Source organism: Misgurnus anguillicaudatus, unplaced genomic scaffold, assembly GCF_027580225.2.
Source record: "Misgurnus anguillicaudatus unplaced genomic scaffold, ASM2758022v2 HiC_scaffold_26, whole genome shotgun sequence".
In the NCBI taxonomy this organism is placed as follows: Eukaryota; Metazoa; Chordata; class Actinopteri; order Cypriniformes; family Cobitidae; genus Misgurnus; species Misgurnus anguillicaudatus.
The window spans coordinates 4,979,821-5,003,685 of NW_027395276.1; the positions used below are offsets into that span (position 1 = coordinate 4,979,821).

General features: G+C 39.8%; 1 protein-coding gene across 6 annotated transcripts in view; it reads right to left on the minus strand.

Moving 5' to 3' along the window:
• LOC129443264 (receptor-type tyrosine-protein phosphatase mu) overlaps positions 1 to 23,865 on the minus strand; it is a 234,710-nt gene that overhangs the window by 31,389 nt on the left and 179,456 nt on the right. For 2 of the 6 annotated variants that reach the window (XM_073864360.1, XM_073864358.1), the window contains 5 exons: positions 22,083 to 22,109; positions 17,735 to 17,746; positions 15,170 to 15,363; positions 6,668 to 6,755; positions 6,402 to 6,478 (listed from right to left, as the gene is read on the minus strand). In XM_073864360.1, coding sequence (XP_073720461.1) covers positions 6,402 to 6,478; positions 6,668 to 6,755; positions 15,170 to 15,363; positions 17,735 to 17,746; positions 22,083 to 22,109 — 398 coding nt within the window. The remainder of the gene's footprint in view (positions 1 to 6,401; positions 6,479 to 6,667; positions 6,756 to 15,169; positions 15,364 to 17,734; positions 17,747 to 22,082; positions 22,110 to 23,865) is intronic. The other 4 variants (XM_073864362.1, XM_073864359.1, XM_073864363.1 and 1 more) reach the window with 2 other exon arrangements.

Sequence of the window (23,865 nt, forward strand, 5' to 3'; positions counted from 1 at the left end):
CATGAAAAACGTTGGCGCTGGCTGGCAACTTTTTTAAAAAATGCTGGCGGTGAAAGAGTTAATAATAGTTCCTTCCAATTACATCTGATGCAATTTGGTTTTAGGGCAAATTACTCAACAGAAAGTGCAATTTGTTACTTTACAGAAAAGGTAAAAAAATTAATTGATAAAGGTGGTGTGATAGGGGCTGGATTTCTTGATTTACAGAAAGCATTTGACACTATAAACCAAAATAATGTCTTGCATAAATTATATGATTTTAATTTCTCAAAACATTCTGTAAATTTGATCAAATCTTATCTTTCTTCTCGTTGTCAATAAGTAAAAATTGATAATTGTAATTCTAATTTAGTAGGTCTATCAACTGGTGTACCGCAAGGGTCAATATTGGGCCCAATTCTCTTTAGCTTGTACATTAATGATTTACCCAAGGATTGTGAATAATGTAATATCTTAATATATGCTGACGATACAGTCATCTTTACACACAGTGAAAATTCAGAAGAGGTAGCAAAAAAGTTGACAGACGTTATGATAAAAGTTACATCCTGGCTTAATCAGAGTTTTTTGAGGTCAAATGTGTCAAAAACAGTTGATATGGTTTTTTCTAAAGGACATAGGCCTAATATAAAGCATGACATTTTTATTTCAGGAGAAAGACTACATGTTGTATCAGAATGTAAATATCTAGGGGTACATCTGGACTCCTGTCTTAGTTTTAAAATTCACATAAAAAAAAGTTTGCAAAAAGATTAAGTTTAACCTGGTCAATTTTAGGTTTATTAGAAATTGCTTATCAAATGAGGCAGCAAAGATATATTTCCACTCAATGATTCTTTCTCAGGTCACATATTGTTTGACAAGTTGGTCGAATACACATTAGAATCACTATATAAACAAGCACTTACATTTTTAGATAAAAACAATTTAGCTTTCATTATTGTAACATTTTAAATAAGTATTTGTTTAATTGGGAAAATCTAATCAATTTTAAAAATTGTTGTTTAGTTTATAAGATTATGCATGATATGGCTCCTCTTTCTTTGGCTTATTTAAATCTATTGAAAACAGAATTACAAGAGGTGCTATTAGAGCAGATTGTATAATTCCACGTAGGAGAACAACTTTTGGTCAAACTGTTTTTTCATTCAGAGCTTCACATCAGTGAAATGCTGTACCTCACTCAATTAAAGAGTGCTCATCATTCATCTCTTTTAAGCTTAATCTTAAGAAATGGCTTCTTCATAACCAACATTGTGAACATTAATGTTGCTACTTTTATTATTATTCTTATTAGTATTACCTATAATATTAAATTTAGTATAGACCTGTTGTATTTATTTAATTGTATTTAATAGAGGTGTTCATGCATTTTAATTGTTGGTTGTAATGTATTGTTGTATTGTTGTAATGTTTAACCATTTTTTTTTAGCTTGGAGCCCAATAACATCTGGCAAAAGGCACTACCAATGAAAACTTTTACATTTACATATACGATTGTTAATTAATGTACACTGTCCCTTTTCTAAATAAATAAATAAATGAAATGAAAAAAAAAAAAATGGGTGAACTGCCACTGCTGTCACTAGAGTCGAGCTAGATGGGTGTGGTTTCAGCAACCAGCCACCTCAGCTTCTCCCACGTCCCGCCTTTTTACCAATTTTCGGTTATCCGTGAATGATACGCGGGGACGCACGGCCAAGATGGCGACATCAAACACCACCTACTTTAAGCTTCGAAAACGACTTTCAGAAACCTATGGGTGACGTCACAGACACTACGTCCATTTTTTTACAGTCTATGCATTATATGTTGCTTGCAAAACTAATCGTTACAGAGTTACCTCAGATCAGATTTCTAAAGAAACAGATGGTGTTGGCTAACTGAACCCTGCTCACCAGCCAAACCTTGAACTCCTTCAACATCAACACAGCCTGCAGTATTTCTGTCATCTAAGTATTTAACACTCTTCTGATTCAGTCCTTTAAAACAAAACCATCATCAGACTTTCAGCTGGGATCTGCTTTCTTCTCTTATGTGCTGACTGTAATCTCAAAAGTATTACAAAGAGCACAATGAGAATAAAGGAGTGCTTAATCTGAGCTAAACAACATGTCACAGTAAGATAACACAAGAATACAAAATGAAAAGACATAAAAGTCTTTATGAACCTAACAGGAATCATTACTGTGAGAAACAGGATGGGTTTTATTTAAATAAGAGTTTGGATTTACTGATGTAAACCAACTATATGATTCATTTTGTTTATATTACACGTTTATCATTTGCTTAGCCAGGTCGGATTTCGCAAAGAAATATAACTTGAACTTTGGACAAAAGCGTCTGCTAAATGACTAAATGAACTTGAAGCATTTATTGCATGATTACGTCTGTAAACAGAAAGACGAGGAGCCAAGGCGAATACTATATCACACGTGTGTTCTGCTGCAGATGGGGAAGAGTTTGTAGTTTGGTTAACAGTTGCTAAGAGTTTAAATGTACAATGATGGGAACGTATATTCTGTAACCTTTTAAATGACGATCATCTGGGGAATATGTAAACACGTAAGCATGTGAACAGGTAAACAATTGCAATGCTTTCGTTTAGTCAGAAAAACACGGCAGATATATTACATGTTCAAATAACCTTTTTTTACCACTCGTACAAAAAAATTGCTCCACAAATAACTGCAATTTTACATTTTAAACCGAGAGGGTGTAAGAGAGGCTAAAGCTACTGAGCTTTAAAAATGTATGTAACCCTTGTTCCCCGAGAACGGTCCCTTGCATCTAAGCGCATTGTCTAAAGCACACGGCGCACAGTCTAAATGGGCTTGTCCGATTCCACTTTTGCTAATTTAACGACGGGAAAAATAGTTTTTTGCACCAAACGCACAGCCTAAAAGGGTTGTTCCTATCATCGTAATGAGTAATAAGTGTGTTTTGGGGGTAACGTGCAATAAACCAATGAGAGTCTCAGCTCTCATCCCCTTTAAAAGCCATTTGCGCTGGCATTATGTCTAATCCATATTTAGAAACGGAATTTGTAAACTGAAAATATAAGCAGAGGAAGAAGAACCCATTAAGAATAATGTTAAAAAATTGTGTTGTTTAATTTTATTGAAATTGTTATTTTTTGGATTAAAACCTTTAAAAGCCGTTTTCTTTTAGTCATGGAAGTACAAATAGCAGGCTTTTAATTGCTGTAAATGTATTGATATCCTACATAATCATTGTAATCTCTTAAATAATTAGCAAATATGCAAGAAAAGGTTTGTACTCTAAAAATACAAACAAGAGATAAAGAATTTACAAACGTACGGAGAGCCGAAGTGTTTCAGTACTCGGACAGCGCCATGATTTTTTTTTAAAGCATTACTTAAAATGTTTCTCATCTCACCATATCCGCAGGTACAGAGTCATCATATACAATAAAAAACATTTAAAAATAGATGCATTTGTTTAAAGCAAAACATTTAATTACTTACCAGGTTACAGATGAAGCAGCTCTTTACGCCTTTTACATTCAATCCTTTAATCTTTCATAAATCTTTCATAAATTTAAAAGCGTTTTTGTGCTGCTGCGCATTAATGTACGTGATAAGCAAACTCGCGTTGTCGGCCCGTTTATATGCGCATATTACGAACTCGCTCTTTAAATAACAAAAAAATTAAGTAGTCTATTTTAGTAGCCACAAAATAGCAACATGCCAACAATGTGCCTGAACACACCTCATTTTCAGACCAGAACGCCCATGGGTGCAAAAGTGGGCGCAAATGCATTTGCTATTTAAACAACGTGGCGTTAAACGTGAACATGATAATTGCGCAGGGTTGAAACTAGAAAAAGACACTTGCGTCGTGCATTGCGCCAGGTGTATGATAGAGGCCTTTAAGTTTGACTTCTAATGCAGTTATCTACAAGTCAATGGTTTTAAGTTATTTTTGGTAAATAATGTTTCTATAAAGATAAATCACAGCAAACAAGAACAAAACATCTCAAACGTGTTCCGGATTTTACTCTTTATAACCTTAACCGATGTATAAAAATGCACACGCAAAGCATTTTTAGGAAACAAATGTATATAAAAATGATTTAAGAGATGCTCTATTGGCCACCCAAACAAACAGATCCATCTAAAACAAACTAGGAAGACAAAGACACAAAGCCGTGCGGCAAGCAAACAAAGACAAATGTGATAAAACATAAATACATTTGGTGGCAGGCGAGACTTTATTGGCTGGAGAGATGCTTAAAAGGCTTTTGGAGAAGAAAAACAGCCTCCATCGCTTCACTTATCAGCGTGAGGAGCGGCTAAGTACCTCAGCAACAGCAAATCTCTTTTAATAATGAAGCCCTTCAATATGCAGATACTCTTTGTATCTAATAACCAGCATACGCTTTGTGAGGAACATCTCCTGAACGAGCCCAACATAAAGTACAATAAACCCACCGAGAGAAAGACAGATGAGTAAATAATTGACGCGTGTGCATCGGCGAAGCGGCCGTTCTGCATTATGCATCAGGATTTGTGGAAGTGTCTTAAACTCTGCTAATAACCAGCGCTGACAAATGAAGCTATTAAAAATACAGGAGCGAGAAAAGAGCAGAGATTTAATGTACAAAGTGCCAAGAAACACTAAGAATATCTACAGTTAGAATTAAGGTTGTAAATATGTTGAATTAAGGTGGCTTGTGAAGTCGCATTGGTTTAGGATATTATTTTATATAACTCTGATTGTGTTTGGCTGAAAAAAGAAAGACATAAACATCTTGGATGACACGGAGGTGAGTAAATAATCCATACATTTTCATTTTAGGGATGGAATTTTCTTTTAAACAAAAAGGTCCAATGCGGCTAAATGATGCTGCAAATGATCAGTCACGCTGTATTCACTAAACACAGCTGATATATGTCATTGTGTTGCACTGCATCATGAGTACTTCAGCAATTGTCATAATTTTCACTGTAAACACATCAGCTTCAGTAACAATGTTGGATCTATTTGCTCCATACAATTTATGCACAGAAAAGCAGGCTGTAAACTTTATTTAAAGCAAACGCCAGCAAGTATTCATCAATGAATGATGGAGAAGATTCTTATATCTGCACACACAGTGATTTCAGTCCATGTGCTGACATCTGAGCACAGTGAGAGTTTAAAGCAAGAGAAACAGTGAGTTGAAGAGCATCAAAGACAACCCAACATGACTTTCAGCACAGATTCATCTCTCTGTCCACCCTGCATCCATTTATTGAAGCTGAAGTCTCCTGCACTGACATCACTTCCTCTATAATTTACACTGCTCAGCTTCTGCAGGTGTCCAGCAGGAGTACAAGTGTGTACAGTATGTGTGTGTGTATAAGTTTGCGTGAGTGTGTGTGTGTGTGTGTGTGTGTATGTGTGCATGAGTTTCTGTGAGTGTGTGCAGAAGATTGTGTGAGTGTGTTTGTGTGCATGAGTTTGTCTGTTTATGTGTGTGAATGTGAGCAAGTATTTGTCTATTTGTGCAAAAGTTTGTCTCTGTCAGGGTTGGACAGAATTGAAGAAATTTGAATTGGTCACACACAGCAAGTTGAATTAAAGGTGCAGTGTGTAATTTTTTAGAAGGATCTCTTGACAGAAATGCAAAATAAAATACAAAACTATATTATCAGGGGTGTATAAAGACCTTTCATAATGAACAGTTATGTGTTTATTACCTTAGAATGAGATGTTTTTATCTACATACACAGAGGGTCCCCTTACGTGGAAGTCGCTATTTTGTGCCGCCATGTTTCTACAAAACCTTAACGTACAAACTTTTTTTACTAAGTTGTCTCTGGCGATGACATGTTTGTCCTGTGGCGGCTACCGTAGCTTCTCTATGCGTTTCAAAACTGGACTGAGCTGTTGGTTTAAATTCGCAACCTCACCACTAGATGCCGCTAAAATTTACACACTGCACCTTTAAACTGACAGAAACAAGAATTCACTGAACTGCAATAAAAAAGTTTAATAGTCACCAGTCCATTTAAGAATAATTTTTGATTTCATCTAATATTTCTACAAAAAGATGTTGTGTGTATAAAAAATACTAAGGTGTGTGTGTGTGTGTGTGTGCATATGTGTGTGTGTATGCATGCATGTGTGCGCATATATGTGTGTGTGTGCGCATGAATGTGTGTGTGCATGTGTGTGTTTGTGCATGTGTGTGTGTATTTGTGTGTGTGTGCATGCATGTGTACGCATATATGTGTGTGTGTGTGTGTGTGTGTGTGTGTGTGTGTGTGTGTGTGTGTGTGTGTGTGTGTGTGTGTGTGTTTGTGCATGTGTGTGTGTGCGCGTATGTGTGTATACGTGTGCGTGTGTGTGCTATACAGTGACCTTTGTGAGAAGGTCATGAGTGCTGTACTCACGTCAACATAATTAGCATTAATGTAATCAGAGTTCTGCTCTCCGTCCAGATTCTGCAGCCTTACACGTGAATGATCATCTACAGAGAGAGAGACGAGAGGCAGTCATTATACTCTCACACTCATTGTTTATCTTGTATCTTGTGTTTGTGTTACCACAGCTCAGTTCACCCCTGCTGTATATACACAGATAAGAATGAGATTATGTACTTTGTGTTCATGTACTCGCACAAAATATGATGATTCCTGTCTCACAATACTGTACATACATGCAATGATGTTTCCATAACGGTTCTTCATCCGATTCTCATCCTTCTTGGCAGAGTCCCATGGGGCGGACTGACCCTCAAAAAAACTCTGAAACAGACAGAGACACACACACAGAGAAAGAGACAGAGAGAGTTTAACCATTTAAAAAGTTGACATAAATCCTCTTCAGGGTCCTTAAGCATCAGATGTCAGACATGAGCTCTTCATTACAACACCAGCTGCTCTGAGGAACATCACAAACATCCCCCTGTGTGACCTCTTCCCAAAATTCAGTAAAATCATTCCCACCTTTTCCTGGAGTGTCCATACAGGACATAATACAGATTAGGAAAAATATCCTGAATAAAGTTACACAGCATGATTCAATGGTTTCATTGGGAAATATGTGGTAACACTTCAATAACTATGGATTTGCCTCAATAAACTCCTAATTTACTAATTTTTAATACCTGGTGAGGTAATTGTTGTAGCTTTTTTGTGTAGATATGAATTACTTAAGCAATATCGCTCAAGTAGGAGTGTGATATAGCTCTATATCATCACGGCTGTGATTAGGCCAGAGCGGCCGAGTGCCGGAGGCAATCACAGCCGTGATGATATAGAGCTATATCACACGACTCCGAGAGCGATATTGCTTTTATACAACAGTTCGACGGCACACGTTTGAAAAACGAAAACTAGAAAACAACAACGGAGTTATTTTAAAAGCCTCTTTGTTTGAGAACTACTTCTTCCACCACGGATTTGAGAGCGGCCAGAATGACAGGTAAAACTTTCGGCTGCTTTGAAGCTCATAACAACTCAATGGACGGAAAAGCCGTTTCTCTATATTACTGTTTCTTGGTCACAAAGTGTAGTTTTAAGATTAGTTCAGTCGAGAATGTATCTGTATTATATTTAAATCTGCAGTCGATTAGTAAAGATAGCGCCTGTTTGAACGTTTGCTTAGTGAGATTCGGTACGAATGAGAACCAAAGCATGAGCGGACATCAGTGTTCACTCGCCCCGCTGACCACCGCCCTCTCTGGGCTACATCTCTGAAAGGGATACCCTGGCTCTCATGTTGGCCTTGTTTGTTTATGATCGTCAAAATGAGATCAAATCAGCAGTATTTGGTGTCATGATCAAACTTGTACTTGTTTTTTTATTCATATTTAGTGTCTTTTGTGTTGTTATTGTTTTGGCGCGAGGTAAAAGTTAATAAAACTATACTTGTGAAACGTTACTATTGCTTTCTCATGTATTCTTAACGCGATACGAGCACTCGATTATTATTATTAAACTTTGTTCTTGTCAGTACTATATAAAACTGTTTTTTATAAGTGTCAGAGAGATGTTTTTGCATGCTGCTTATAAATATATCAGTGGCGATATCTCATAACATGTTTTAATAGTCACGTCACGATAAAGTAAATGATCAATGTCCACATTTAAAAGCTGCGGGGCTTACCTGCAGTTCCACGGTGTTTTCGCGTTCTGATAAAAGGTATAGCTCCAGAAAAAAACGAGTGTTTATATTCCTCTTTCCAAGTGTTAAGCGTCCACACGATGTGACAAGACATTTCTCCCATTAACTTTAACGTAACATCCAAGAGCGCTGATCTTTGACTAATAACTTCCGATTGGGGATTCACAGACTGATTTATGAGCTAGTAAACTAATGAGACACACACACGGAGAGTGATTCAAACAGCGCGTCTGTGTTTTTCCATTCAGAGATGAGCCTGCTTAGGACCTCCATTCACTAGGTGGCGGAATAATACGAAAGGTGAAGCGGCTACAGTGCCGTTATCAGTACAATATCGTATAGCTCTTAGCCAATCAGATTCGAGAACCAGAGAGAACTGTTGTATAATGTAGGATTAAGTGATAAAGAAGTCATGCAATAATACGTGCTTTATAACTACTAATAAACAGCCAATTATATGCAAGCTAACAGGCAACTTGTTAAAAGTAAGAATAAGTCACCGTACAAAAGTGTTACCAAATATTTTTAATGATGTGAAAAAACTAGACAAAGTGCCCCAAATTTAGTCTAAAGTAAGTTCTTGTAAAACTATGACATTTATATGATGTAGTTTTGTATATAAAGATTCATTACAACAGCAACTTCCCTGATTAAATATATTCTCATCTATCTCAAGTAAATGTTTATTATTTTAAAGATGTGTAGATAAATAGGCTATAATGATTAAGAAGATGTTTTTTCAAGTTGGTCATCAAATATAAGATTTCTTCACAAAAGTTTAATCCTTAGTATTCTTTCAAAGCATTAACTGTGAGTATGAAGAGTGGAACAGTGAAGTATTCCTGTCTTGTTTATCAGTTTAAAAAATGAAACATTTACTTTAAAGTCGCAATGAAACAGAAATAGGGGTTGTCTTATTTTCCCCGTCGTGATGTATAGCCCAGTGAAACGGCTTCTAAAATGAATAAAGGTAGGGCTGGACTTCAATTCGTCTATTAAAAATTGATTGGATCGTTTGAAGTTGGGTCGTGTTGCTAATTGCTAATTTCTTGGATCTTCTCCCAGACCCCACCCACCTGCCATACAATATGACCGGAAGTAAAGAGAGATCGTTTTGAAGTGGGGAGATTTGCGTTTTTGATTAATTATGAGGACACATGTTTTTTTTAGCTCACAAATACCACAAAAAATACCACAATATTCCAAAACAAATAACAGTTTTTCATTTCAATTTCATTTCGACTTTAGAGCAAAACTTGAGATTCTCTTGAATATTTTTGTTATTTGTCTTGTGCAACAGAAAGATTTTTTATTTGTTTGTGATTTAAACATCATAAAAATGTGCATGTGCTTTAGTGAGACTGTTTATTAAATCTGTTATGTAAAATCTCCATCCTAAAGCAAACCAGTTGCAAACAAGACTGCAGAATCTCAAAAACATTTTATGACATATCTGATAATACAGCATAAAACTCTGTGACTGGAATAGATATTTATTAATTCATAAAACACATAAAACAAACTTTACATTCAAATGTTTTTCTTTTTCTGCAACATTTTCAACCAAGCAGAAACCACTTTGAATAAAAGTGTAACGTGTTCCCTGTGTCCCTGTTATCTGGTGTTTTGTTATACTTGTGTTTTGGGTTTATATTATGTCTCTGTGTACCTGTGTTTAACCTGTGTTCATGTATACCTTTGTTCCTAGTGTAGCTCCCTGTGTTAATTAGTGTCTCCGCCCCCTTGTTTGTAACCATGGATATTCATTGTGATCATGCTTCTCCCCTTGTGTGTTGTCCTAGTTACTGATCGTTTCTGCTCTGTCATTGGTCTTGGTCATTCATATATACCCTGCTCGTTCATTCTGTGTTTGTGGTTTGTTAAATGATGTCGCTTGTCCCTAGTGTTCCCTGGTTTTTGTTTTTCATTGTTTTCACATATTATATGGAATAAACTGCACTTGGATCTGCATCTCGCCTCATCGTCTTGTCTCACCTGGTCTCAGCCGTGACAGAACAAACCTCCGCTTAAGGATCCAGCAGCAATTCCTCACTCCCCTGTGTGTTTTCCCTCGTGCTTCCAAGGTTTCCCTGTGTTTGGTCCGACCCCGCTCACAAGATGACTTCCGCCGTGTCTGAGCCGGTGCACAAGTCACCAGGTTATCCGGTTCATTCCGTGAAAGCCCGGGTCGGCCGCTTAATCTCCAGTGTGTTGGATTACCCGCTGATCACTGTCCGAGCGACCAGAATCCCTGGACCGCTCGTTCTCTCGAGTGAATCTTCGCCGAGTGAATCCCCGAGTGAATCCCCGAGTGAATCCCCGAGTGAGTCCCAGAGTGAATCCGAGTGAATCCCCCAGTGAATCCCCGAGTGAGTCCTCGAGTTTGTCTTCGAGTGCGTCCTCGAGTGAATCCCCGAGTGAATCCCCGAGTGAGTCTTTCCCGAGTGAGTCTTTCCCGAGTGAATCCCCGAGTGAATCTTTCCCGAGTGAATCCCCGAGTGAATCTTTCCCGAGTGAATCTTTCCCGAGTGAATCTTTCCCGAGTGAATCTTTCCCGAGTGAATCTTTCCCGAGTGAATCTTTCCCGAGTGAATCTTTCCCGAGTGAATCTTTCCCGAGTGAATCTTTCCCGAGTGAATCTTTCCCGAGTGAATCTTTCCCGAGTGAATCTTTCCCGAGTGAATCTTCCCTGTGTAAATCCCTGAGTGAATCCTCCCGGAGCAAGTCACCGAGTGAATCATCGGCCAGCAGGTGTGTTACATCACATGAGACAGCTACAGAGCTAATGAAACTGTTTGTGCCCATTGATTCACTGAAGGCCTCGGAGCTCCCCGAACTTTTTAATCTGTGTGAATCGTCAATGTTAGCACTGGCATTGTGCTATGTTTTTTCAGTGTGTGGCTCACCAGTTCAACGGCAGATCAACCAGACTCATGAACACGAGTCCTCCGAGTCGAGTGAATCTCCCGAGTCCTCCGAGCCGAGTGAATCTCCCGAGTCCTCCGAGCCGAGTGAATCTCCCGAGTCCTCCGAGCCGAGTGAATCTCCCGAGTCCTCCGAGCCGAGTGAATCTCCCGAGTCCTCCGAGCCGAGTGAATCTCCCGAGTCCTCCGAGCCGAGTGAATCTCCCGAGTCCTCCGAGCCGAGTGAATCTCCCGAGTCCTCCGAGCCGAGTGAATCTCCCGAGTCCTCCGAGCCGAGTGAATCTCCCGAGTCCTCCGAGCCGAGTGAATCTCCCGAGTCCTCCGAGCCGAGTGAATCTCCCGAGTCCTCCGAGCCGAGTGAATCTCCCGAGTCCTCCGAGCCGAGTGAATCTCCCGAGTCCTCCGAGCCGAGTGAATCTCCCGAGTCCTCCGAGCCGAGTGAATCTCCCGAGTCCTCCGAGCCGAGTGAATCTCCCGAGTCCTCCGAGCCGAGTGAATCTCCCGAGTCCTCCGAGCCGAGTGAATCTCCCGAGTCCTCCGAGCCGAGTGAATCTCCCGAGTCCTCCGAGCCGAGTGAATCTCCCGAGTCCTCCGAGCCGAGTGAATCTCCCGAGTTCCTTGAATCTTCTGAGTTCCCTGAGTCTTCTGATTCCCCTGAGCCGAGTGAGTCATCTGAGCCGAGTGAGTCATCTGAGCCGAGTGAGTCATCTGAGCCGAGTGAGTCATCTGAGCCGAGTGAGTCATCTGAGCCGAGTGAGTCATCTGAGCCGAGTGAGTCATCTGAGCCGAGTGAGTCATCTGAGCCGAGTGAGTCATCTGAGCCGAGTGAGTCATCTGAGCCCCATTGGTCAGCTAGTGTGGTCACCCCGAAGCTCCAGAGACTTATTGTCACCAAAACTATGGCCACTTTCAACCTCTCTGCCTGTTTCAAGATGGCTGTCCCCAAGTTTCCTGCTCTCATTACCTGGTCCGAGACGGCCAAATTTGAACTCTCTGCCCTGTCTAACCTGGCCCAGAGGGCCTCTTTCTGTTGTTTCCCTCTACCCAGGTTCATGATACCACCAGCACCACCCTGGTATCCAGTCCCTCTCTGGTCTCTGGCTCCACCCTGGCTTCCCGCCCTGCCGGCTCCGCCCTGGCTTCCCGCCCTGCCTGCTCCGCCCTGGGTTCCCGCTCTGCAGGCTCCGCCCTGGGTTCCCGCTCTGCCGGCTCCGCCCTGGGTTCCCGCTCTGCCGGCTCCGCCCTGGGTTCCCGCTCTGCCGGCTCCGCCCTGGGTTCCCGCTCTGCCGGCTCCGCCCTGGGTTCCCGCTCTGCCGGCTCCGCCCTGGGTTCCCGCTCTGCCGGCTCCGCCCTGGGTTCCCGCTCTGCCGGCTCCGCCCTGGTCTCAGTCTCCGCCTTGGCTGCCTGCTTTGCCCGCGGCTCCTCCTTGGTCCCTGTCTCCGCCCGCGGCTCCGCCTTGGTCCCTGTCTCCGCCCGCGGCTCCCCCTTGGTCCCTGTCTCCGCCCGCGGCTCCGCCTTGGTCCCTGTCTCCGCCCGCGGCTCCGCCTTGGTCCCTGTCTCCGCCCGCGGCTCCGCCGTGGTCCCTGCCTCCGCCCGCGGCTCCGCCGTGGTCCCTGCCTCCCTGGCCCTTGGACTTTCATGGCCTTGGCCCACCATCCCTCCCCCGGGTCCACCTCCATACCACCGCCCACCTGGACTTATGTACTTTGGGGGGTTTTCTTTCTGGTGGGCGTCTGGAAGCCGCCCTTTAGAGGGGGGGGCTATGTAACGTGTTCCCTGTGTCCCTGTTATCTGGTGTTTTGTTATACTTGTGTTTTGGGTTTATATTATGTCTCTGTGTACCTGTGTTTAACCTGTGTTCATGTATACCTTTGTTCCTAGTGTAGCTCCCTGTGTTAATTAGTGTCTCCGCCCCCTTGTTTGTAACCATGGATATTCATTGTGATCATGCTTCTCCCCTTGTGTGTTGTCCTAGTTACTGATTGTTTCTGCTCTGTCATTGGTCTTGGTCATTCATATATACCCTGCTCGTTCATTCTGTGTTTGTGGTTTGTTAAATGATGTCGCTTGTCCCTAGTGTTCCCTGGTTTTTGTTTTTCATTGTTTTCACATATTATATGGAATAAACTGCACTTGGATCCGCATCTCGCCTCATCGTCTTGTCTCACCTGGTCTCAGCCGTGACAAAAAGCATGTCTCTTGAAAAACTGTTTTCCATTGATTTATGAGAAAAAATTTGACGCGCGCATGCACGCACGCACGCACACACACGCGCATGCACACACACACACACACACACACACACTTGTACAACTATCTTTGTAATGACACTCATAGATGTAATGCAATCTCTAACCTCTAACTAGGGCTGCACGGTTATGACAGAAATCAAAAAGTGAGCACCGGACAAAATGTCCTAATTTTACTCTCTTTCTACTCACACATTTAGGCTTACAAAAAAAATTGGTTCTCACAAAGATAACTGTACACACACTCATGCACACAACACACGCACACACACAAATACTCAATCTATAATCATAATTATTATTATTTTTAAGTTTACTTCTTGTTGTAAAATGACATTTGTATTTTTTAGCATTTAAATTTTTTGACTTCCAGATTTCACTTATATATACAGTATAGAAACTCCAGAAGAACTTTGACAAGTGACATAAAAATGATTGAGTATAACACGATCTATAAACCTCAAGATACAAACAAACCAGACGAGCATGTTTATAATTGAACAGTGCTGTGAATGTAAATGCAGACGCTGGAAGAATCTCTGAAGAGTTGAATGTAAACTAATATCAGTTTAATAAAAGACTGCAAACATTTCACAGACATCTTTCATATTCAACACCAAATATAGATTCAAACTGAGCGACACTGGAAGGGTTGCCAACTCTAGATGAGGAAAACACTCTCATTATTACATTAAATCTACTATTATATCTAATGACATTGAACTTAATTGCTTTAAAAAAAAAAAGTCACATATTTCTAATGAATAAAACTTAACTGCACAAGCTAAACACTAGACATGAACACTTTACCTATAAAGATTAAACAACTAGAGAACTGTAAATAACTAACACTACAGTAGCTATAAATATTAGATGAATATTAGGTAAATAAGATGAATATTTCATTTGTTTTTTAGGAATTATGCATTCACACTGAGTGTTTTGTCCATTTATTGTGCAGTTTATTTATCCTGTAGCTCAACTGTGTTAGCATTGCAAAAGTCATGGGTTCGATCCCAGAGAGGAAAAATATATAACTTGAATGCATCGTAAGTTGCTTTAGATAAAAGCATCTACCAAATGCAAATGTAAATATTCATTGTTAAATTATTTGTGTCTTTACTATTTGTCCTCTATAGAGTATCATCTGTGTTATAAAGCGGTGGATCACTGTATGAAGGATTGGCAACCCTAAACCAGTTTCTCAATGTGCACTGTCTACTAAAACAGCTTTAAAACACCAACACTGTTAATGTTATCTTCCCATTGCCACATTATCTAGCGTCTGTCAGCACAAGCGAAAGCTTCAAACCTTTAACATTTGTAGAAATGAACTAAATGAAGTGTGATCTTACCTCATTTATCTGCTCCATAGATAAGAACCATGAGAGAAGAGGTCAGAAAGAGATACAGTGTGTAAGTGAGGGGACAAAACTACTTCAGCACAAACAAACACGTCCTGCAGATATCATTTATTATAAACTCTGAAAGTGTGCGTTTGCCTGCATGCACACCGGTTTATGATGTGTGTGTGTTTGTGCTGTGACATCATCATCTATAATAATACCCAACACCGGACAGGTAAAGAGTCATTATTAACTACAATACTGCTCATAGAGATAGATGAGAAATCAGGCATGAAGTTAAACTTGTGTGATCACGTGTAAGATGTTGTGATTACTGTCGGTGAGCTCATGTAAACTCATTCAAAAAACTGAATGCATATGAAACAACATGCTCACAAGAGACGTGATGTAAATCACTGTATTCACAGACCAAACACAAAACAATGAAATAAACAAGGTGAAGTTATAGAGTAGTGCATGTGATAGAGTAGGTAATGATGGGATTGGTGATTACCTCATACTCTTCTTTAAAGCCGTAACCCTCCGCACATTTCATCTGTGTGATGTGTTGAAGCAGATCTGCCACACGGATGGCCGGATGAAGTTGACCCGTCTGGTACGGCACATCTACGGCTTCACGTTTACGCAGTGAATGTGTGTGTGACTGCACCAGACTGCTGGTGTCACTGGTCAACGTTTGAGTTTCATCTAGAAAAAGAAAACACGCTCAAGTCAACAATGAGGTGAGAACGGTGAAAGCATTTCAAGTTAAAAACACTTTACGCACAATTCCTTTTACAGTGATGTCATGGGGCTAATAGGATGTATTACTCAAAAAATTTGCACAAATTCCTGATCAAAAATAAATCTGCAATTTAACAAAATAATTCACCTAAAATGATTTATTATTATAACCAATGGTGGCCGGTGACTTCTCTTCCAAGAGGCAGGAATTCAAAATATGTGTGCATCATGTCAAAATACGTGCCAATATATATACGTGAAAAGGGTTTATGATAAAAGAGATGCTCAAGTTCACAAAATACTTGCAAGACACTTAACACTAAACTCTGATTACACATGAGATTAAGCGAGCGTCTCTTTTATCATAAACCTGTCGAAGCATCTGCAGCAGACACATATTTTGACATGACACATGTGGAACATTACATGATGGGTAAAAACATATTTTGACATGACGAGCCACACACACACACACACACACATTACATCATGTTGTGACAAGTTTTGCATCGTACACCCTCAAAAAAGAAGTCACCGGCCGCCATAACATTTCAAAACTGTATGCTGTTTGTATTCAGAGGAAAATTCAATGTACACTAAAAAGGCTGTTTCCAAGCACCTTTAGGCTGAAATAACGCCTGTTTTCATTTATATCACAAATGCCTAGTAGATCTATTTTAATGGTCGGGTTAAAAAATAAATACAGCGATGCAGGGCGGGTTGGGGCGGGCCAAATATTTCATACAATTTGGAAAAAACCCGACCTGTGCATCACATTATAACAATGCTTAGCATTAAAGTAACCCTGTTTTTATCATTAACGGTAAATCATCTTGTCTCAGTTACAAATTTGATTCGGCTGCATTGCATATCGTATGTTTAAGGATGACAGATAGATCTAAAAGTGAATTTGTGCTTAAAAAATCTGCCAATGAAATAAGAAAAATTAAGTGTTTATGAAAAAAGTAAACTTATTTTAAGAAAATGTTTCTTATTCCACTGGCAGATTTTTTTTATTTTTTTAAGCACAAATTCGCTTACATTTTATATTTTTTGCCTAAAAACTAGACTTATTTTCCCAGGTCATTTTGCTCATCAAGAAAAAACATCTTCATTTAAGAATTTTTAGATATTTTTACTGAAAACAAGACAAAAATACTACGTAAGAAAGTCATCTTTTGCAGTGTAAGCAGACATGCTATTTATGACCAAATGCAACTTTTGAAACTTTACTATAAAAGTGTCTCTCCTAAAAAAAAGTCATGATAAAATAGTGAAGACTACTGGACTATGGCATCGCTGTGTTAAGCATCTTTATTTTTAAGAGTGTCGTTGTGTTTCATGTGAAAACAGCATACAGATTTGAAAAGATACGAAAGAAAATGAATAATAACAAGAGTTTATATTTTTGGTGATTATGTATCAATGTTTTGTACAATAACTGAGCACTGTAAAAGGAAAAAGTACTTCTAATGTGTAAGGGGGCGTGCACACCAAAGCTTTTAATCCCGCGCTCGGTGGATGGGTTTTTTTTCGCGCTGAAAGACGGCGCTCTGTGTTTTTCCGTGCTCAGCAGTGAGCGCAGAGAGTTAAAAAAATATTAGACTTTGGGTGAAAAACTCAGCTGGTCAATGTCAGGTCTCACGCGGTCGTCCAATCACAGTGGAGGAGGGCGGGACAAATATCACAACAACCAACTGGTGCATCGTTGAATGACTGATAAACAAATCAGAAACCAAAGTGCTCAGCTGAAGAAAGCTGGCAGTCGGCAGAAAAAAGTTGTCAGTCAGGCGTTTTCAGACACGTAGAAAGCTTTGGTGTGCACGCCCCCTAATGGCAATGAATGGATCATGAAACAGCGCTGGAGGAGAGGATGAGTGGATGTGGAGAACAGGTAAAGATTGACCGACCTCTCGTTTCACAAAAAAAATCACAAATTTATCAGCTCTGTCTGGTAAACAGCTAATATCTGCCTGCGTCTATTATATGCTCTTGTTTATCCCTGATGTGAAAGTTTCGAAATTCATTTTCCCATGGCAGCGTAATTGACGGGTGCTGTCAATCCACAGCAGAACATGAGCGTAATGATTGGACGAGGGATCGTGACGTCACAATGACTGATGTTCAAAGCCACAGAGGTCTCCAAAGAAACCCCAAAAAAAGCAAACAAACGTAATTGTAAAACTGCGGATGGAGAAACAATGTGATGCGATGATGCACGTGTGATTTGGGGGGGTTAGCGTGTGATGTAATGTTTATATTTCCATGCAAGACACATGGGAGGGGGGACGGCCAATGAGCCTCTACGTGAAACACAGAATCCCGATGAACTTACCAGTAATGGGGACTTTATAAGCAGATACATTACAGGTTAAACGTGAGAATAGAGAGACAGCGAGAAGACGACAGCGAGAAAGAAAAGAGAAAGAGAGGAGAACAGGGTATAAGCAACAATAACAGGCAGAGCACTAACAGACGCTCTGATCGGCAGTCTGACGGTGTACGGGGGTCTGTCATGGGATTCAAATCACAATGAAGGACAGATACAATGAATTTCAAAGAAAGAAATGCAAACAAATAATTCAGATGTATGCAGTAAGCAGCGGTTCTCAACTGCATGCGTCAGCGGGGAAAAAAGAATGCTGAATGCAAACAATAAAAGCTCAAATAAAATGGAAAATCAAAACATTCTTAAATTGAAATGTACAGTATTGACTTGAGAAGCAACACACAAGAGATTGAGAGCTTAAGATATTAAACATTTCATGCTTACGGTAAGTCATTTATTAGTTTTTACTAAATTGAAGTTTATGAAATTAAGTTAAACACAGCTAAAAACTATAGAAAGCCCATCACTGGTAAATATTAACTGTTTTAAGCATAAACTTACACAATTAATATTGAATTCTTTCTGAAAGAAGCCTAATACACAAGACAATGGGCATCATTCACTAATAATTGTTTTGATTTTTCGTACGCACATTTGAACTTCTCATGAAAACTTTTCATCTAATTCACGACACCTGCGTACACACATGACTTTCTTCTTCAACTGCTGCACAAGGTTAGTCATTTGCATTATACACCTCCAAAACTGCTTCAAATAAGGGCTTTCCGCACTTTAAAGAATATTTTATTCAAAAAGCTTATTTAAAGGAACAGTATGTAGGATTGTGGCCAAAACTGGTACTGCAACCACAAAACTGGTGGCCAATACACACAATAACAACATAAACATCAGTTGAGGGCTGCAACTCCACTTTTTAAATGAAAATATCCTGGCCGGACCACTGTTGTCGGTGATATAAGTATTTGAAAATGAAAATGATTTCTTAATGTCTAGTGACATATCAGGGCAATTTTATGATTTATTGATATAAATTTCTTACATACTGGTCCTTTAATTATTAGAAATCATTATCATTCATTATTATTAAAGTTCTGCTTTGCTTCGCTTTTTTGATTTGGTAGGTTTTGCTGTCGGAGGAGAAAACCAGGTGTGCTGTGTGCCCACCGGCCTAACAGGTATTGATAAACAAGAAGTAAAGGATACCATAACAAAGAATCAAGTGATTGACGTTCTCATTGCATTCACATTACATTTACATTTATCCAGACGCTTTTATAAAGATTTAATAAAGAGTGGAAGCAAAGGATAAAGGATTGTCATTATGCGTATCTTTTTTATTTGTTTATTTGTTATGGAAAACATACGTAAATATTATATATATAGGATATATACTTTTATTTTATACCACGCGGTTGTTGAATGCTTTATTTTGATTAGTTGACAAATGTTCCACAGCTGTGCATTATTTTTTAATAAACGCACACCTGACTCTGCTTCATGCCACATCACCACCTTAGTTGTGTATTATTTTTAATTATAAAACGGCTCGTTCTGGTTCTTCATTCTGATTGGTTGAAACGCGTTCTAAGCCATGATAAAATACCCCGGTAAACCCACGGTTCAGACCGCATCACAAGTATCACTGCGCCAATGCTGCTACATACTGATTTATGAAAATAAACACCACAGTCTTTAATCATTTTTTTATTCTTCTACCTTTGCACATGGAGATATCCAGATAAATGTCAAAAGTCATTTCGTCAATAAAGAGAAAAAGTTCTATGAGTTGTTTTTGTCTTAAATTGATATTTCCGCTATCATCCACTAGATGGCAATCTTACCCGACTTTAACACTGACGCATTTACTCAACACAACAGCATTGTGGTGGATTTAGCATGACGTGTAAGTTTTGATCAGGCTCTGAATCTGATCTCTTACAAAAGTTCTTCACAAAAATTGAATTTTCTCCGCTTTTAGCTAAAAATTTGAGAGGTGATAACTGATAAGAGAACAAATGAAGGTAGGATGAAATTTTTTATGTTGTTGTTGATGGAAAGAAAGCGGATGGACTGTTCTTTCATTTGATATTTTATGTTTATTTAAAGAAGATAATTTTTCTGTAAGGCATTAAACTAAAACTGGGTGGCAACTTAAAAAAAAAACGCTGACGGGGAAAGAGTTATGCATATTTCAAGCATATTTGATCAATTGAGCATCTGCCTCAGTACGTGCGAATGGTGCTTTTTGTGCATTTTGCTTTGACCCGAATTTGCGGCTGACGCCTGAGTTGAAAAGTTTTAACGTTGGCGGATTTCCGCGTCGCGTTAACCAATCAGGATTAACGAAGAAAATACTAAGAATTTTTTTCTTGAAAATAATTTTTTACAGTGTACACATTTCAATTTAGAGTCACGTGACGTTTATCGACCCGTGACATTTCCGCAGTTTTTTTTTTACTATTTTCCCCCTATAGTAAGGTGACCAAATACAAACTGGTAACTCTCTCGACGAATGCACAATCAACATCAGCCATCTTGCAAACATACAACCGCATAGCACTTGCTCCTCCCACAAGAAGCTGATTTCGCCTCTGACGCGTGTCAAATGCTTGCTTTTCTGCGCGTCCACTTCGCTCTAGACGCGCAAATGCATTGAAAATGTTCAAGCGGCAAAGTAGACGCAGTAGACGCAATTTTGACGCCTCAAACGCGGCTGGTGTAAACGCAGCATAAGTTATATTAAGAAGATATATTCTTGTATGAAAATGCATCATGATTTGTTCGTAAAACATAAGTACTACGCACATTTCACGCACAAACTTGTGCATGCTCAGTGAATGAGACCCAGTACCTCAGGTGTCAATCTTAGGTGTTGCCTCTCAAGTTAAAATATTCTGATTTAAGAATGTTTAAATATTTATACTGGAAAACAAGACAGAAATATTAAATAAGACATTTTCATTTCTAGTGTTGAATCCAATCACACTACTGCATTTTGGTTGAAGCTGGTCAAATGTGAACACGGGTAGATTGTGTGACATCATCATCATTGCTGCATCCTCATAAAGTCAAAATAAACATTATACTGTAAATAAACAATCATAAGTTCAGGTGTTTGATTTCAAGGACATGTTGTTCAATGTGCGGATGTCTGATGGTAAATTAGAGGATCTTGTATTAAAAGCAGTTGAGAATCACGGCTGTATGATGTTGAAGCGTCTCATGATCTGTCCTCATGTGCCAGAGCTGAATCTATCCTCATAATTCCTGCTTTTATTGGGTAAAGTAAACCTGCTTCTGCTGCTGTGAGAGAGATCGCTTACACGAGGTGTTACTCATTCATATTTAATATGGGACTCAAAGGTCTTATTTTTCATTATGTTATATTTCAATTAAAGTCTGTAATGGGTGCTCAGGGTACGAGGGCCGGCTGAAGGGCTGCTGCATTCAGAATAAACAGAAGGAGTGCAGAGGTGGAGGGAGAAAAAATGAGACCAAACGCCTTAATTATTATATTTTATCATAGGATAAATGAATAAACACCGGCAAAACAGAGAAAAGAAAAACCTGTGTCAGAGAAACTGCTATAGGCAAAAAAAAAAAAAAACATTAGAGAGAATCACAGAAGAGACGCTGATAGCAAGATGCCCTAATAAACACAGAAAACATAAACTTTTAACTCTTCATCTCCAAAAAAGTAAACCAGCACTGGCAAAACATTTTTGAAATCTACACCCTAAACCAACCGGTTCAAAATAATTGAGAGTTCACAAACTGTAACCTGCATTATTAAATAGAAGCTAATATATTTAGTGAGATGAAGCGGCTCATTCCTGCACCATCGAGAGCTCAAAACCTGCAAGTTTCACAGCTGGTTGTGTGTTTAGTTTAACAAAAATACAAAATCTATCCCATAATCCTCTCCCCACAGCAGTCCATGCATATGAGACGACAGACAGGATGTGACATCACACACATCATGACACGTGGTGCAGATGGGATGGATTGGAGGTCCCCCCCGCACACAGGAAGTGGAACCCAAAAGAAGCACCAGACAGGTGGGATATACACATCAGAATCAAACATTTTCCCTTTCCTCCAAAACATAAACACAAGTGAACGCGACACAAGAGCTCTGTTCCAAAAACTACTGAGCTGCCTATGAAGTCTGCGTTTGATGATGTGCTGTATTACTACACCTCCAGTAAACCACATCAGTTCACTAATTTAACCTATGATGATGTAGGCAGTGTAAGAGATTTTGGAACAGCGCTTTTAATCAAAATCAACTAAATATATTATCTACAGAAATAATGAAATATGTTTCTCTCACCTAGGATGGCGGTGGGCACAAACGGATCTGGTGAAGTTTAGGTAAATAATAAAGAGAGACAGCAGAAACAGAGACTTTAGTCATTTACAGGTTGATAGGAGGTATTAAAATGATGATAGCTATGTTAGGGGCCGTTCACTTTGGCTTTTGCACACTCAAGTTTGTTATTTTTTAAATGAGGAAAACAAGTATTTGAACACCCTGCTATTTTGCAAGTTCTCCCAGTTAGAAATCATGAAGGGGTCTGAAATTGTCATTGTATGTGCATGTGCACTGTGAAAGAAATAATCTAAAAAAATATATATTTCACAATGTATATATTTTTAACTATTTATTTGTATGATACAGCTGCAAATAGGTTTTTAAACACCTATCTATCAGCTAGAATTCTGACCCTCAAAGACCTGTTAGTCTGCCTTTGAAATGTCCACCTTCACTCCATTTATTATCTTAAATTAGATGCACCTGTTTGAGGTTGTTAGCTGCATAAAGACACCTGTCCACCCCATACAATCAGTAAGAATCCAACTTCTAACATTGGCAAGAACAAAGAGCTTTCCAAAGACACTAGAGACCAAATTGTTGAAAAAAGGTCCACTGTTGGAGCAATCATTAGAAAATGGAAGAAGCTAAACATCGCTGTCAATCTTCCTCGGACTGGGGCTCCATGCAAGATCCCACCTTGTGGGGTCTCAATGATCCTAAGAAAGGTGAGAAATCAGACCAGAACTACACGGAATGATCTGAAAATAGCTGGGACCACCGTTTCCAAGGTTACTGTTGGTAATACACTAAGACGTCATGGTTTGAAATCATGCATGGCACGGAAGGTTCCCCTGCTTAAACCAGCACATGTCCAGGCCCGTCTTAAGTTTGCCAATGACCATTTGGATGATCCATAGGAGTCATTGGAGAAAGTCATGTGGTCAGATGAGACCAAAATAGAACTGTGTGGTCATAATTCCACTAAACGTGTTTGGAGGATGAGTACCATCCCAAGAACACCATCCCTACTGTGAAGCATGGGGGTGGCAGCGTCATGGTTTGGGGGTGTTTTTCTGCACATGGGACAGAGTGACTGCACTGTATTAAGGAGAGGATGACCGGGGCCATGTATTGCAAGATTTTGGGGAAGAACCTCCTTCCCTCAGTTAGAGCATTGAAGATGGGTCGAGGCTGGGTCTTCCAACATGACAATGACCCAAAGCACACAGTCAGGATAACCAAGGAGTGGCTCAGTAAGAAGCATATCAAGGTTGTGGTGTGGCCTAGCCAGTCTTCAGACCTAAACTAGGGCTGCACGATAAATTGCATGTGTTTGTCACGCGCATCTAGTCAGTAATGCCGGTTCCTCGATTAGTAGTAAATCACCATCAGCTGTTTTCAGCTTTAACTGCACAGAGCCGTAGTTCACTGACAATCGGGGCAATTTCGCATTAATTATCGCAAACGTATCGCCTGCGATATGTATGCGATATGGCCCGCCTTGTCAGGGAACTACGGCTCTGTGCTGTTAATGTCGCGGCATCTGAAAGCAGCTGTTTGCGATTTAATACTCATCAAGGAACCGGCATTACTGACGTGATGTGCGTGGTATCGCATGCGATTTATCGTACAGCCCTAACCTAAACCCAATAGAGAATCTTTGGAGGGAGCTCAAACTCCGTGTTTCTCAGCGACAGGCCAGAAACCTGACTGATCTAGAGAAGATCTGTGTGGAGGAGTGGGTCAAAATCCCTCCTGCAGTGTGTGCAAACCTGCTGAAAAACTACAGGAAACATTT